General features: G+C 42.0%; 1 protein-coding gene and 1 long non-coding RNA gene across 2 annotated transcripts in view; one reads left to right on the forward strand and one right to left on the reverse strand.

Annotated features, from left to right (window-relative positions):
• PLA1A (phospholipase A1 member A) overlaps nucleotides 1-9,670 on the forward strand; it is a 40,779-nt gene extending 31,109 nt beyond the window's left edge. Inside the window, exon 11 of the mRNA XM_065943464.1 lies at nucleotides 9,532-9,670. Within this exon, the coding sequence (XP_065799536.1) occupies nucleotides 9,532-9,562 (31 nt within the window). The 3' untranslated portion in view covers nucleotides 9,563-9,670. The remainder of the gene's footprint in view (nucleotides 1-9,531) is intronic.
• LOC136173240 (uncharacterized) lies at nucleotides 375-3,952 on the reverse strand. Its single transcript, XR_010664194.1, has 3 exons — nucleotides 2,750-3,952; nucleotides 1,654-1,866; nucleotides 375-1,151 (listed from the first exon to the last, which is right to left on the reverse strand). It is a non-coding gene; the product is annotated as an uncharacterized lncRNA (long non-coding RNA).
• Nucleotides 9,671-13,677: the final 4,007 nt, after the last annotated feature.

Genomic DNA, 13,677 nt, shown 5'->3' on the forward strand with positions numbered 1-13,677 from the left:
TCTGCTTTCGGGTTACTGGAGAGAATATATGTACCCACCATCTTCTGACCTTCTCTTTGGGATTATCTAGTGATTACTGAATAAAGACCCCAGGTACCCAGCAAAGTCTTTCTAAAACAAGATTATAATTCAAGGTCTGAATACTGGGGTTGATTTAAAGCAATTGAGTGATTTCTTTTCAACCTTGGTGTTCCTGTTACTTTCACCCCAAAGCAATACATGTTCATTTTGACAAGTCAGATTGTAGGCACACTTTATGGTTTCCATGACCCCAAGGTAATGAATGTTAATAGCTTGATGTATGTCCTATACATCTTTCACATCAATACAAATACACACACACACTTGTTGGATTTTTTTGTTTGGGTTTTTTTTTTTAAACAAAGATGAAATCATAACACATACATCATTCTGTAATTTTCCTTTGTTATTCACAATGTATCATGAATATTCCTTCTGGGCCATACATAGACTTAATTTATTCCCTGGATATATATATATTTCAGAGCATGATCATACCATAATTTAACCAGGCACTTTCTTGGGATGAATATTAAGGCTGTTTCCAGTTTTCTTCAATTACAAATGGTGCTGCAATAAGTATTTTTGTAAATTTACTTCTATATGATATATTTCTTTAGTGAGAATAGCTGGGTCAACAGATACAGCAAAAGTTTAGTAGTGCTGTATTACTTTCCAAAAATGTCATATCAATTCACATACATTCTGACAATGGTTGAAAGAAATAGTTTCTTTGCAACTACTTATTCAAGTAATTGCTTCACCTAAGATCAGTAACCCAAATCACCAAATTTCCCCTCTGGAGTTACCATGTGATATTCAACACTTTCCAAGTTGGCCGACCAGTTGGACATCCATGAAATTGGAGTAATGCTTTTTCCTTCAGAAGAATAGGGGCCTGAAATTTTATTACCTTTTAAAAATGACATTCATTTAGACAAAGTACTCCTCAGAGCAGTGAAATTTCCTATAGGTGAGCCGTGATGAACTTTTAAAAATAAAGGCTATATTTTTATGATTATAAAATTCAACTAATTTTTAAAAATATTTATTTTGCTGTGCTAGGTCTTGGGTACATGGGATCTTTGATCTTCAATGCAGCATGTGGCATCCACTTCTATGACCAAGCCCTGTGCATTGGGAATATGGAGTCTTAGTCACTGGACCACCAGGGAAGTCCCAAAATTCAACTAATATTAAAAGTTATGAAAGAGAAAGTGAAAAGCTAAAACTTCCTGAGGATTTAGCATTCTAATCCCTTTATATAAATTATCATATAATCCTCCAACAATTGTATGTATTACTTCATTTTACATGTAAGAAAACTGAGGGACAGGAAAATTTAACAACTTGCCCATGGTTAGACAACTAGGTTCAGGGTTCACACCAAGCTGTCTGACTCTGTCATCTGGGCTCTAACCACCACATTACACGGTTGTACATATAAACTTGTCCAATTGGTTTCTAGGACTTAGATGTCTTAACCAATGTCTCTAAAGAAAGATCTCCTCAGTCCGGCCCCATTCTATCTAACTAAAATTACCTGCCATTTCCCCCCAGTGTGCTTAAGCCAGTATCCCCTAAAAGATACTGTGGACAATGCCTTCTCCAAGGCTTTGCAGCTGCTGCTACCTCCATTCAGGTTCTGCCAGTCGTTCTGGGTCCACTTCCAGCTCTCTCCTCTGGGAAGCCCGGCCACTCACAGGTCATTGCAGTTGGTATCTGTGCAGCCTTGCAGTGATGGTGAATAGCTTATTCCAAGTTGATCAGGCTATATTTTCTCTTTCTCTGTGTTTTCCATATCATAAGCATGCAATAAAAGCTCTTTTAATTAAAGATAATGCTCTAAGGATATAGACAAAGGCAAACAGAGAAGATAAGGCACAGAGAGACTTGACTCTAAAGGTTGGTGTCTTTTCATAAGTTTTAGGAACTCCATTTATTCAACTTGTCTTAAAATTTCACCTGCCATTGTTACACTTTAACCTTTAAAAACCTCTGCAGAAGGAAGCTCTGGTTGTGCATATAAAGGAAACTATATTGAAACATAACTCTTCCCAAATTGCTGCATTCTCATCCAGTCCTTCATCTCCTTGTTGAGTGTTCCTAAGTGACATTCTGAAAGTGACATACTGCTTTCCCTAGCCTTAAACACACCTCTGACCTCACTTTCGAACACACCCAGGCCCAGTGGTGACCATCTCAGTCCTGCCTCTTCTCCAGAAGAGATGGCTTCCTCCTTCTAGAGGAGAGTTTAGAGGTGATGGGAACATTGCTATTCCTGAGTCCTTCCATGCCAGTTTGAAGGCCTTGAAATCCTCCCTGATCCTCAGTATTTGCCCTCTTATTTATGAAACTATACTGTTTAATTTTTGTGGCCATTCAGTATCTTGACAGTAACCCAAACTCAATTCATGCAAAATCAAATCAACATCTTCCCCAAAGTTATTCTTCCTCTCCTTACTGTAAGAGCCACCATCATCATCCAATCTCCAGGCTTGAGGCCTGAGTCATCTTTGACGCAGAATGCGCTTGCTCAAAAAAAAACCTGTTTCTTAAAAAATTGTCTGTTCCTTGTCCCCTCCTGTCTGTTCCCTCAGATATGTGGTAAGACCCTGGATCTGACACCAAACTCAAACTAGTCTCTTTTCCCCCAGCTTCTTTCTCCTCTAGTCCATTGTATTTACCTAGGCCAGATAACCCTTCTACAAACTCTTTTTAAACTTACCGTTCTCCTGCTCCATAATTTTCACTGATGTCCTTAGAATAAAGGCTTCATTAACTTCTTAATGTAGACTTCCAGAACTTTGTGGCTAAATTCTTATCTCTTTTCCTTGATTTCTTTCTTACTCTTTAGCAAAAACAATCCTTAGCCCCTGATGAGTTGATTCACTATAATTATTATTATTATGTTCTTTAAATAACCTTTCACATTAGTCATCGAGCCACAGAGTGTCAGAGGAGGAAACCAAGACCCAAAAAGATTAAGGGAATTTCCCAAAGCTGTTAGTCACTAGAGGAAAGCATACCTATTCTCCCATTTATATTGTACTTCCAAACGTGGGCACTTCTACTGGGTTTTGATAAATCTAAATGGCTCTTCATTACATGTGAATGGGAGCTTTAATAACATTTTGAAGATAAACAAGGGACAGTGTTTATCTGGAAGTAAACCCTTGCTGCTGCCTTGAAGCTGTGGATCTCTAACATCTATCCAGGCCTAAGCCAGTACAGATTCTTAGTTTAGACAGAGCTGGAAGGTGGAGAGGTGGGAAGAAATCTAGGTAAATACCCTATGAAGAGCAGCCTCATATATGGGTACCCCTCTTCAAGGCACTGGGGTCAGACTGACTTAACTAGAAACATCCCATCTCTCTTGCAATCACCAGGCCTCTCAACTTTAAAACTCCCACAGTGTTCACTCAGCCCTCCTGGCTTGGGCTTGAAATTGAATCTACACAACCTCAGGATTACTTCCTTTGACTCTCAACCCAACCTTCAATTCAGAAGTTACCCTCTGCTGTATTTCGTATCTGGAGAGTACAGTGAAATGGGTAAAGCTGGAGACAACTAATCACAAAACCAGAATGTTCACTCATTCAGCAAACGCTTACTATAAGCCAGCAATGTACTATGTACCAGGCACCATCCTGAGGGCAATCTTCTTAACAAGACCTACAACATAACTGAATGTTTACTATGTCCCAGGCATGTTTAAGTATATATACTTAAATTCTTACAACAAACATATGAGATAGGTTCTTTTTTTTTCTATTTAACATATGAACAAGGTAGGGGCTGAGCAGTAAAGTTACTAGACAGAGAATGACATGAGGTTAAATGGCAGAGCTGAAATTCGAACCCAGGCAATCCAGCCCCAGAGCTTCATATTCTTGACCCGACATTAAATTAACAGCGAGTCTTAACCCAATGTCTACTTATGTCATCTCATCTCCTTAAAAATATATTAACAAACATTTACTTATAATGACAAAATGTCTGGCCACGTGCTAGATGCTGAGAATGCAAACACAAATAAGATGGAAAGGACTATTCTCTTCAGAAACTCACTCATTAGCTCACAAGTGAGCCATCATGTGCCAGTGTTGGTGGTCTATAATTTACTTTAAAATACTTCAGCTAGGGCTTCCCTGGCGGCTCATTGGTAAAGAATCCGCCTACCAGTGCAGGAGACACAAGTTTAATCCTGATCTGGAGGGATCCAATGTACTGCGGAGCAACTAATCCCATGCACCACAACTATTGGGCCTGTGCTCTGGAGCCCATGAGCTACAACTACTGAAGCCCACGTGCCCTAGAACCCATGCTCCTCATCAAGAGAAGCCACTGCAATGAGAAACCCGGGCACCACAGCTACAGTGGCACCCCACTCGCCACAACTAGAGAAAAGTCCGTGCAGCAATGAAGACCCACAACAGCCAAAAATAAAAATAAATAAAAATAGTTTAAAAAAATACTTCAGGTAAACAGTGTGATACATGAGTTACCTTCAGTCACCATTCTAGGAATGTTTGATCAGTTATCTAAATCAGGAATAAATACTTTAGAGAAAGTCATCTGACATTTCACCTAAGCTCACAGTCCAGAGGCAGCTACTATAATCCCTTCAATCCTCTTCCTGTCCCCACCGCCCCATCTCAACCCTCAGAACCCCTGGGAAGCATTTAGAACTACAGATTCTAAGCCCAGGGGCCCTCAAAATTCAACTGTAACTGGTTTTCTATAGGCCCAGTTTTATATTGTTTTATATATTTATATAATACATATATATTTAGTTTTGAACATTTTTGTTATAGGACATTTCAAACACATAAAAAATTAGAAATATAGAATAATGAATTTCCATATACCTACTATCCAGCTTCAACAATTAACAACTCTTGGGGTTGTCTTGTTTTGTCTGTGGCATTGGTGTTTTTTAAAAACTTCCCAGTTTATTTTAATATGCAGTCAGATTTGGGAATCATTGATCTAAACAAACAAATAAGTGGGATCACTGCAAACAAAGAAGAATGCATTAGACACAGTGGAAGCGGGATGATGAACTCTGACCACTGAAGGAAAAGGGATAGGGTTTCCATAACTCCTCACTGGATCTTAGGGTTTCTAGGGCTAAACCATCCCTTGGCAATTCTGATGTCTGAGACTCTGCCAGGGGTGCTTCTTTAGCTTGGCCTGAGGATCCCAGGCTGGAAGCTGAAATCACATGCTCACACACCCACAGAATGAAAGTCTTCTCAAATATATATCCATATTTAGTTGCATTAAAGTGGAGTTTACTAGGTTAGATAAAATAACAGTATAAACAGGGTGTTTTTTTTTTTTAATGTTTATGTTTGTGACTAAGGAAACAGACGCTAAAGTCAATTAGGAAGGGGGAAAAGGAAAGAAACAGGAGGGGAGCCGAGAATAGTGAGGAATCAAGTTACCTAATACAGTGGGGCAGTGCACAGCCCCTAGCGCGCAGCTGTTGCGGCAGGCCGTTACCCAGCAACCTGTTACCAGGCAACGGTTGCTGTGAGACCACTAAGCGAGAAGATTAGAGCGATGTTTAGTGGTCCTGCTTAGCCACTGGTCGGCACACGCAGTAGACTGCACCCCCAACCTGCAGCTGTCAATGAGCGACCCCATTAGCGGTGCTGCTTGGCCGTTGGTCGGAGTCACAGTAGGTCCCTCCCTAACTCCAGCAATCGTTAGTAGCACTGCTCTGCCGGTAGTCAGAGGGGTGGTGGTTGTCCAAAGGAGAGTGAGGTAAGAGGTGGGTCCTGGCCTCCCTGGGGCCCTCCAGCTTACCCGGCCTTAGCCCATCCGGTGAACTGAGGGGTCCACGGAGCAGGCTTGGAGCTGTGTCCCGCAGGGCTCTAGAGCCCTCCACAGGCCGCACACACTGGCTGGTCCCAGGCCTTGAGGTAGCAGTGAACCTTGCCCCCATTCCTTCCTCTGTGATCTAATAGCAGTGGCCATCTGCATGGGCTGCAGTCTGCAGGATCTGGCCCCCTAACTGCTATTTGGATGGCCTGAGGAGGCTGAGGGCTATTTGGGTCCTGGACGCCTGGCTCCCTCAGTGATGATGGCTAGGCAGGGTCTGGGGTGGCCCTGAGGGAGCCACCAGTTGAGATCTGCTTCTTCAGCACTGGCAGGAGGACCCAGACTGGGTGCTGGACTAGTGCTCCTGGGCAGGGTAACCAGTGCAGGGACTCTCCTTCCTCTTAGCCAGGCCCTGGACCTTGAAAGGTGAGCTTTATGTCTCGGGACCTTGCCCTTCCTTGTCAGAACAGACTAATGTTTGTTTGGTGGAGTTTTACAACAACATCGTTACCTGACTGTGGCTGACCTCCAGAATAAAGGATCTGACACAAAGAAAGTGAAAAATGAAAGTGAAGTTGCTCAGTCCCGTCCAACTCTTTGCGACCCCATGGACTGTAGCCCACCAGGCTCCTCCTTCCATGGAATTTTCCAGGTACTGGAGTGGGTTGCCATTTCCTTCTCCAGGGGATCTTCCTGACCCAGGGTACAAAGACACAAAGAAGTCTGCAACTAACCATACCCCTCCCTCTCCTTTCCTAGAAAAAAGGCTTTGCTGAAAGCCTTGGGGGAGTTTGGGGTTTTTAAGATATAAGCCACCCATCTCCTCACAGGGCCCTGCAATAAACCTTTATTTGCTCCAAATTCTGGCATTTTGGTGTATTTGGCCTCACTGTGCAGCAGGCACACAGATCTTGTGCTCAGTAACAGCTACAAGAAACAAGGAAGAGAAGAAACCAAACTGGAGAAGGGAGGAGTCGCCAATGTTTTCCTCTCAGACACTTCAGGGAGGAGGATGCATGAAGGCCAAGCTGTCCAGGGCAGGAGATGGGGTCACCAGGCCTGAGCCCCAAGACCCCAAACAGAAAGGACCTCCTTCCTCAGCCATGCACGAGTCAAAGAGAAAGTGTTCTGGCTTGAATAGTGGACAGAAGCAAAAGAAAACTGGAAAGCAGAACTAGAAGTGCTAAAATTCCAAGAGTTTTAATCTGACCCAAGCTGAAATGAGCTTAACAAAGCTCCAATCGGTGCCACTTAAACGCCAGTGCACCGCGAGACCATGGCCATAGGTCAGAGTCCGCATGGCCCTTTGGCGCCTCCAGAGGAAGTCTAGGGGGAGAGGAGGGCTGAGCAAGGCAGCCCCACAGAATCTCCAAGTCCTTTGGGGACTGATACTGGCAGAGCTGGAGGGAAATGGTGCGAGAGTGGGCAGGGAGGGGATGTTTGTACCAGCCTTGTGGGATGCATAGGGTTCAGGGCTGACAGAGGGCAATTCCAGGCCCTTGAGCATCTATCTGTTGACAGCGGCAATCATGTGCTGTGCAGAGGAGGGCTCGTGGGAAGGCTCACGTCAGAGAAGTGAACCAAAAGTGAAATAAAATCCCATGATCTCCAGGGAAATTTCTGAGTAGAAGACATGTGTAAGTGTATAAATTCAATGACAATTAGAAATGGAACTGGTGAGGGCATTGCTCACACTTCTTCAGTCATCAGGATTTGTGAGGACACCTACAGGAAACCAGAGTGTCCAGAATATTCAGGAAGAAGGCCCAGAATCTCTAAGATGGACTTGGCGCCCCTCCCAGGAAGTTCTCCCCAGGGTCTCTCACAGGTGTCTCTTCCCATGGCCATCACATTCTCTGGCCCCTGGTACTGTAATAGGGGCGGAGCAGGTGTGCAGCTAATAGCTCGAGACTATTATTATCAGGAGACCCTTAGTGCCGCAGTTAGAGGTCCCACTCCAACAGTCAGCCTTGCAGTGGTTCTATCCCTGCAGAGTGTGGTGGGAGGTAGATCTCAGCCTTTTCTCCGGGGCCCTCCAGGCCTTAGGTGGGTGTGTTTAGCTAGGGGACCCAGGAATAGGCTGAGCAGACTTAGCTCTGTTACCTAATGGTGACAATCGTCTCCATGGGTCACAGTCCACGGAGGGCTCAGTACCTGGAGTATATGGCTACTGCTATTAAGGTAACAGCTTCAACCAATTTCAGTCTCTCCAAGTTTCAAAAATCGGTTTAGCTGAGATCAGCTGTCTACCCCTAGGAGTTGGCCAGAGGCCAGGGTTAAGTTTCAAGGACACTGCACCTCATTACTTCAGCTCCACCTCTATGGTTGCCCTTCTCAAAGAAGGGCAATTGTTAGAGCTAGGAATTAACCTGATTGGTATTTGCTACAATATATATTCCTAGTGATCCTATTGCAAGTAATTCTCTCCAGTTTAAACGAAAAGCCTGAGGGCTGGCTGGGTCCTGGGTGCCGCGCTTCCATGATGATGGCTGGGCAGGGTCTGGGGACCTGGCCCTGAGGGTGCTGCCAGCTGAGATCTGCCTCATCAGCCAGGCCTGGGCACAGGCAAGAGGACCTAGACTGGTGCTGGGACCAATGCTCCCAGCAGGGTAACTAGCCCCGCAGAGACCTGTTATTTTTAGCCAGGGCCTGGACCTCAGAGGGTGAAAGCTAAACCTTGGGATTTTGTTCTTTCTAGTCAAAACAGAAAGTAATGTTTGTTTGGTGGAGATTTGCAGAAACATCATTACCTGACTGTGACCTGACCTCAAGAACAAATGATCAGACACCAAGAAGTTTGCAACAACTAACCACATCCCTCCCTCACCTTTCCTAGAAAAGGGCTTTGCTGAAAGCTTTCTGGGAATTTAGGGGTTTTAAGGCATGAGCCACCCATCGTCTCCTTGTATGGCCCTTCAGTAAACCTTTGTCTACTCCAAACTCCAACTTTTTTTTTAAATTGTTTGGTCTCCCTGTGTATGAAGCACACAGACCTGCATTTGATAACAGTACCTCACAACCCAGTGACCATTTCAGCGTCCTTGACTATTCTCCTGGCTTTGTTTACTCAAGTCCCTCAGAACATGAATATTTGAGAAACAGCTACACTCTGCCAGACCCCATGGTGTGCACTGAACACAATCTCCCTCCATGCTGCTCTGAAAATACCATTTCAAGGTTCGTGTCCCACTGCCTTGTGATCTGTGGAGTTCGGATTCCACAGCCAGTCACTGAGAGCTATTGCTTTTCTTCTGCAAGCATGCCTTCCTTGTACCTCCAGCCCACAGAATTTGACTCACATGTATCTTTTACCTGAATTGCTTCTGTTTTGCCTATCTTTATCTTTCAAGACACAGCTTAAAATCAACTTTGCTGTGACCCTTCCTCATCCCAGAAATGGGAAGTGACACCTGCTGAACTGTTATAGCTCTTATAGTTGTTTCAACAACTGATGTTAAGGCTTTCCAAAAAGGACTGGCATAGTGTTTATTTGTATATGTATCAGGGCTCTAGCTTCACCTTAAACTAGTTATGAGTCACAGGAAGCCTATTTATACAAGCGACTGGGAAATCTTCTGGGAAGATTAATCCTCAAAGGAGTCAGGCCCAGGGAGCTTGACTTCGTAAGGCTATGGTAGAGATGGGGGAGGGTGCCTAAAGCTCATGTATCTTCTTTTCTAGATCTGGAGCTCCTTCAGGGCAGAGACTATGAGTGATTCATCCAGCAAAGCAGGTGGTATCAAAAATAGTGTTTGATAGCAGTGGATATTTAGGAAGTATTAATGGGATAAAAGAATACTTACTATCCTCTCCTTAGAGCAAATCTGAGTATATGTCAGGCTTTATTCCTGAGTATATGAAGTTGTAATCCAGAGATTTTTTTAACACATGTGTGGATCTCTAGCATAGGAGTATTGTAAGAAGTTCACAAATCCATATCATGCCAATAATTTTATGGAGACTGAATAAATACAAACTTTGTACATATGTGTATGCAACACTGTTTCAAACAGATAAAGATACTATTTTGGTTAATTTTTTCAATCTATAAATTTATCTATAACCCTTATTAGAATCCAAATGTCTTTTGCCATTACATATGACATTAGATAATAAAAACACAACTTCTATGACATTAAAGTCTGATCCTTTTAAAAACAAACACACATTAAAAGAGGTCCCCAGGACTTCCCTGGTAGCACAGTGGCTAAGAACCTGCCTGGCAATGCAGGAGACATAGGTTCAATCCCCGGTTTAGGAAGAGTCCACATGCCACAATTTCTGAAGCCTGTGCACCTAAAGCCTGTGCTCTGCAACAAGAGAAGTCAACGCAATGAGAAGCCTGCACATAGGAATGAAGAGTAGCCTCCACAGTTAGAGAAAGCCATGCAGAAGCACAGTCACAAATTTTTTTTTAAAGAGGTCTCCATCCCAAGGAACCTCTGTTATGTACAACATGTAACAACATCCCTGCCTGGGCGGGCCACCAGCTTGCGGGGGGGGGGGGGGGGGGGGTGGGGGGGGGGTGGGGGGGGCGCGGGGGGGGGGCGGGAGGCTACCCTCCAGGTAATGTTTGTTCGTCTCAATTTACAATGTACAATGAGCTTTTCTGTTGTTTGTTTATTGCTTCATCCACTCCCTACAACAACCCTCAAGGATTGGCAAGAGAACGGTTGGATTTCTAAGACTGACGAGAGGCTTCTATTGTGAAATGTACATGGAAGAGACAGAAATCCAACAAGAAAGAAAATGCACAGTATAGTTTTAGGAAAAAAATGAGAAAAGAACAGAAGAGCTCTATAGAACACACTGAAATGTTCTACAAAGCACATAACTGGAATCCTAAAAGGTGAGGAAAGAGGAAATGGGGCTCTGAAGATGACAAGAAGGCAAGAGGACAGAAGGTTATGGTGAGGTGAGGCAGGTGTCTTAGCTGGGATGGTGACATTGAGCTGAGAACTGGATGACCAGAAGTAGTAGCCAGGAGAAACTATGATTGAAAGCATTGCAGAGAGAAAGAAAAATGGCAAAGCTCCTCATGTAGAAATGAGCTGGGTGTGAGTGAGGAGCACCCAAAAGTCTACTGTGGCTGAAACATGAATGAGAAAGAGAGTGGAATGAAGCATGGCAGGAGAGACAGGCAGGCAGGTGGGGCCTTATGGGTCATAAGTGGCTAAAAGAGTAGCATTCATCAGGTATTTCTTTTCCTTTCCCATGTTTCACAGTTACTTTAATCAGCAAAGGACAGAGTTGATTATTAAGTAGGTCCATGTGACTAGCTCTAGTCAATGGACTGAGGGCAGAGGGACTTGTGTCATTTGGGGCCAAAGCATCAAAGAGCCAGTACAGAAACATCAAGCCATTTCTTTCTTCAGTGGACAGAGCCAGGAGATCTAAGTAGGTTGAATCACTGAGTTGCAATATTAAGACAGTTGCCCCGATGAGTCATACAGATTCTCAGTAGACTTTAAGAGCAATAAATCTGTATGATATTAAGTCATATTAAGCTGATTCTGACTAATAACACATGGTAAGAAGTTTAGATTTTATTCTAAATGTAATAGGAAGTCATTTGAAATTTATAGCAAGAGAGTGAATACATCATACATACGTTAAAATGATCACTTCTTGTAGAATTGATTATGGGGAGGACAGACAGAAGTCAGGAGCCAGTTATAAAACTATTAAAGTTCGTCTAGCCATGAAATAATGGTAGCTTGAATTTCGTGGTAGCAGTGGACATGGTGAGTTGAATTGGGGATATATTTTGAAGAAAGAACTAACAAGACAGGAGAATTTCCTGAGTAGTTAGACTCAGTGCATTCACTGCCAGGGGCCAGGATTCGATCTCTGGTTGGGGAACTAAGATCTGGCAAGCTGTGCGGCACAGTCAAAACAAACTAACAAAACTGATGGAAAGACTCCAAGGTTTGGGGCCTGGGCAACTGAATAGGGAGAGAACAAAGAGTTATAAAACTTGTTTTGGTTTAAAGATCTCTTTCAAAAAGACAAGGAAAAAGAGAGAAAATGTTTCCCAACTCCTTTCACAGAGTCAGCATAACCTTGATATTAAAACCTGACAAGGTACATAGATGCAAAACTCCTAAACAAAGTATTTATAAACCAAGTTCTATATACATAGGAGGAAAATATATCATAATAAAATTGGATTTGTTCCAGGGATGCAAGTTTGTTTTAACATTCACTTATCTGGAGTTTGTTAACAGAGTAGAGAAAAATACACTTGACTAATGCAGAAAAATCATTTGACAAAATTCCATACTCATTCACGATTTTAAAAATTAGGACTAGAACTTCTTTAATCTGACAGGATACTATAAAAACCTACCTATAGCACATGTCATACTTAATGGTGAAATACTGAAAGTATTTTCCTTACAGTCAGGTATGAGAGAAGAATGTCCTCATCATCCTTGCTGTTCATCCCTGCACTTGAGGTCCTACCCAGTGCAGCAAGGCACCAAAAGAAAGAGGAGGAAGAAGAGCAGGAAGAGGGTGGAGGAAGAAAGTACAGGCCAAGAAGGAAGAAATAAAGCTATCATTATTTGCAAATGACACAACTGTATCTTGGAAAATCTGGAAGACTCCATGGATTAGTAATTAGAATTGATAAGTGGATTTATCAGGATCTCTGGATGGAGGTTGAAGATACAAAAATCCATTATTTTTCTGTATACCAGTGATAAAAGAAAGTAAAAATATTAAATGATATTTACAAAAGCACCAAATTCAACAATTACCTAGAAATAAATCTAACAAAATTTGTTCAAGAATATTTGTATGGAAAACTACAGAACACTATTAAGAAAAAAGTTTTTAAATGAAATATACTATGCTCATAGATTAAAAAATCAGTATTATAAAGATATTAACTCTTTACCAACCTAAGCCACAGTGTGAATGTAATTCTAATAAAATTCCAGCAGAGCTATATTTTTGTGGAAATTATTAATAGCAAGCTGGTTCTAAATTTTATATGGAAATGCAAAGGGAATATGCAAGACTTGAATAAGAATGAAGACCACCAGATATCAAAACACAAAGCTGCAAAAATTAACCAGATGGTATTGTCAACAGGTAGAAAAATAGACTCATGGAACAGAATAGAAGATCCAGATAGAGACCTACAAATACTTGAATTATGGATCAAATACTTGATTTATGGATACTTGATTTATGACAAAGAGGACACTGAACACTAGTACAGATAGGATAATCCACTCAGTAAGTGCTGCTGTCTATTGGATATCCACAAGGCAATAACAAATTTGATCCTTATTTTATACCATACATAAAAATCAAATCCAGGTTGCTTGTAGATCTAACTGTGAAATGTAAAACAATAAAACATTTAGAAGGTAACAAAGAAGAATAAATCCAAGGCAGGAAAAGTTTTCTTAAACATGACTCAGAAAGCATTAATGATGAAGGAAAAGATTGATAGATTACTACATTGAAATTAAGAACTTATTTTCATCAAAAGATATTAGAGAAAAAAATTGGGAGAATGCATTTGAATATCTAAGCAACAAAGGGCTTTTAACTTGAATATTTAAAGAATTCCTTACAGTCGACGAGAAAAGCACACAAACAGAGAAATGGACGAGAACTGGAGTAGACACTTCACAAGAGAGGATATCCACATGGCTAAGAAAAACATAAAAAGATACTCTTATCACTCACCAGGAAAATAAACATTAAAACCATAATGATATGCTGCTACATACACCCAAGTGGCTAAAAAAAAAAAGAAAAGAAAAGACGATGCCAACTATTGGGGAGGATGTGAAACAACCAGAACACTCA

This window comes from Muntiacus reevesi, chromosome 8 (genome assembly GCF_963930625.1).
Source record: "Muntiacus reevesi chromosome 8, mMunRee1.1, whole genome shotgun sequence".
NCBI lineage: Eukaryota > Metazoa > Chordata > Mammalia > Artiodactyla > Cervidae > Muntiacus > Muntiacus reevesi.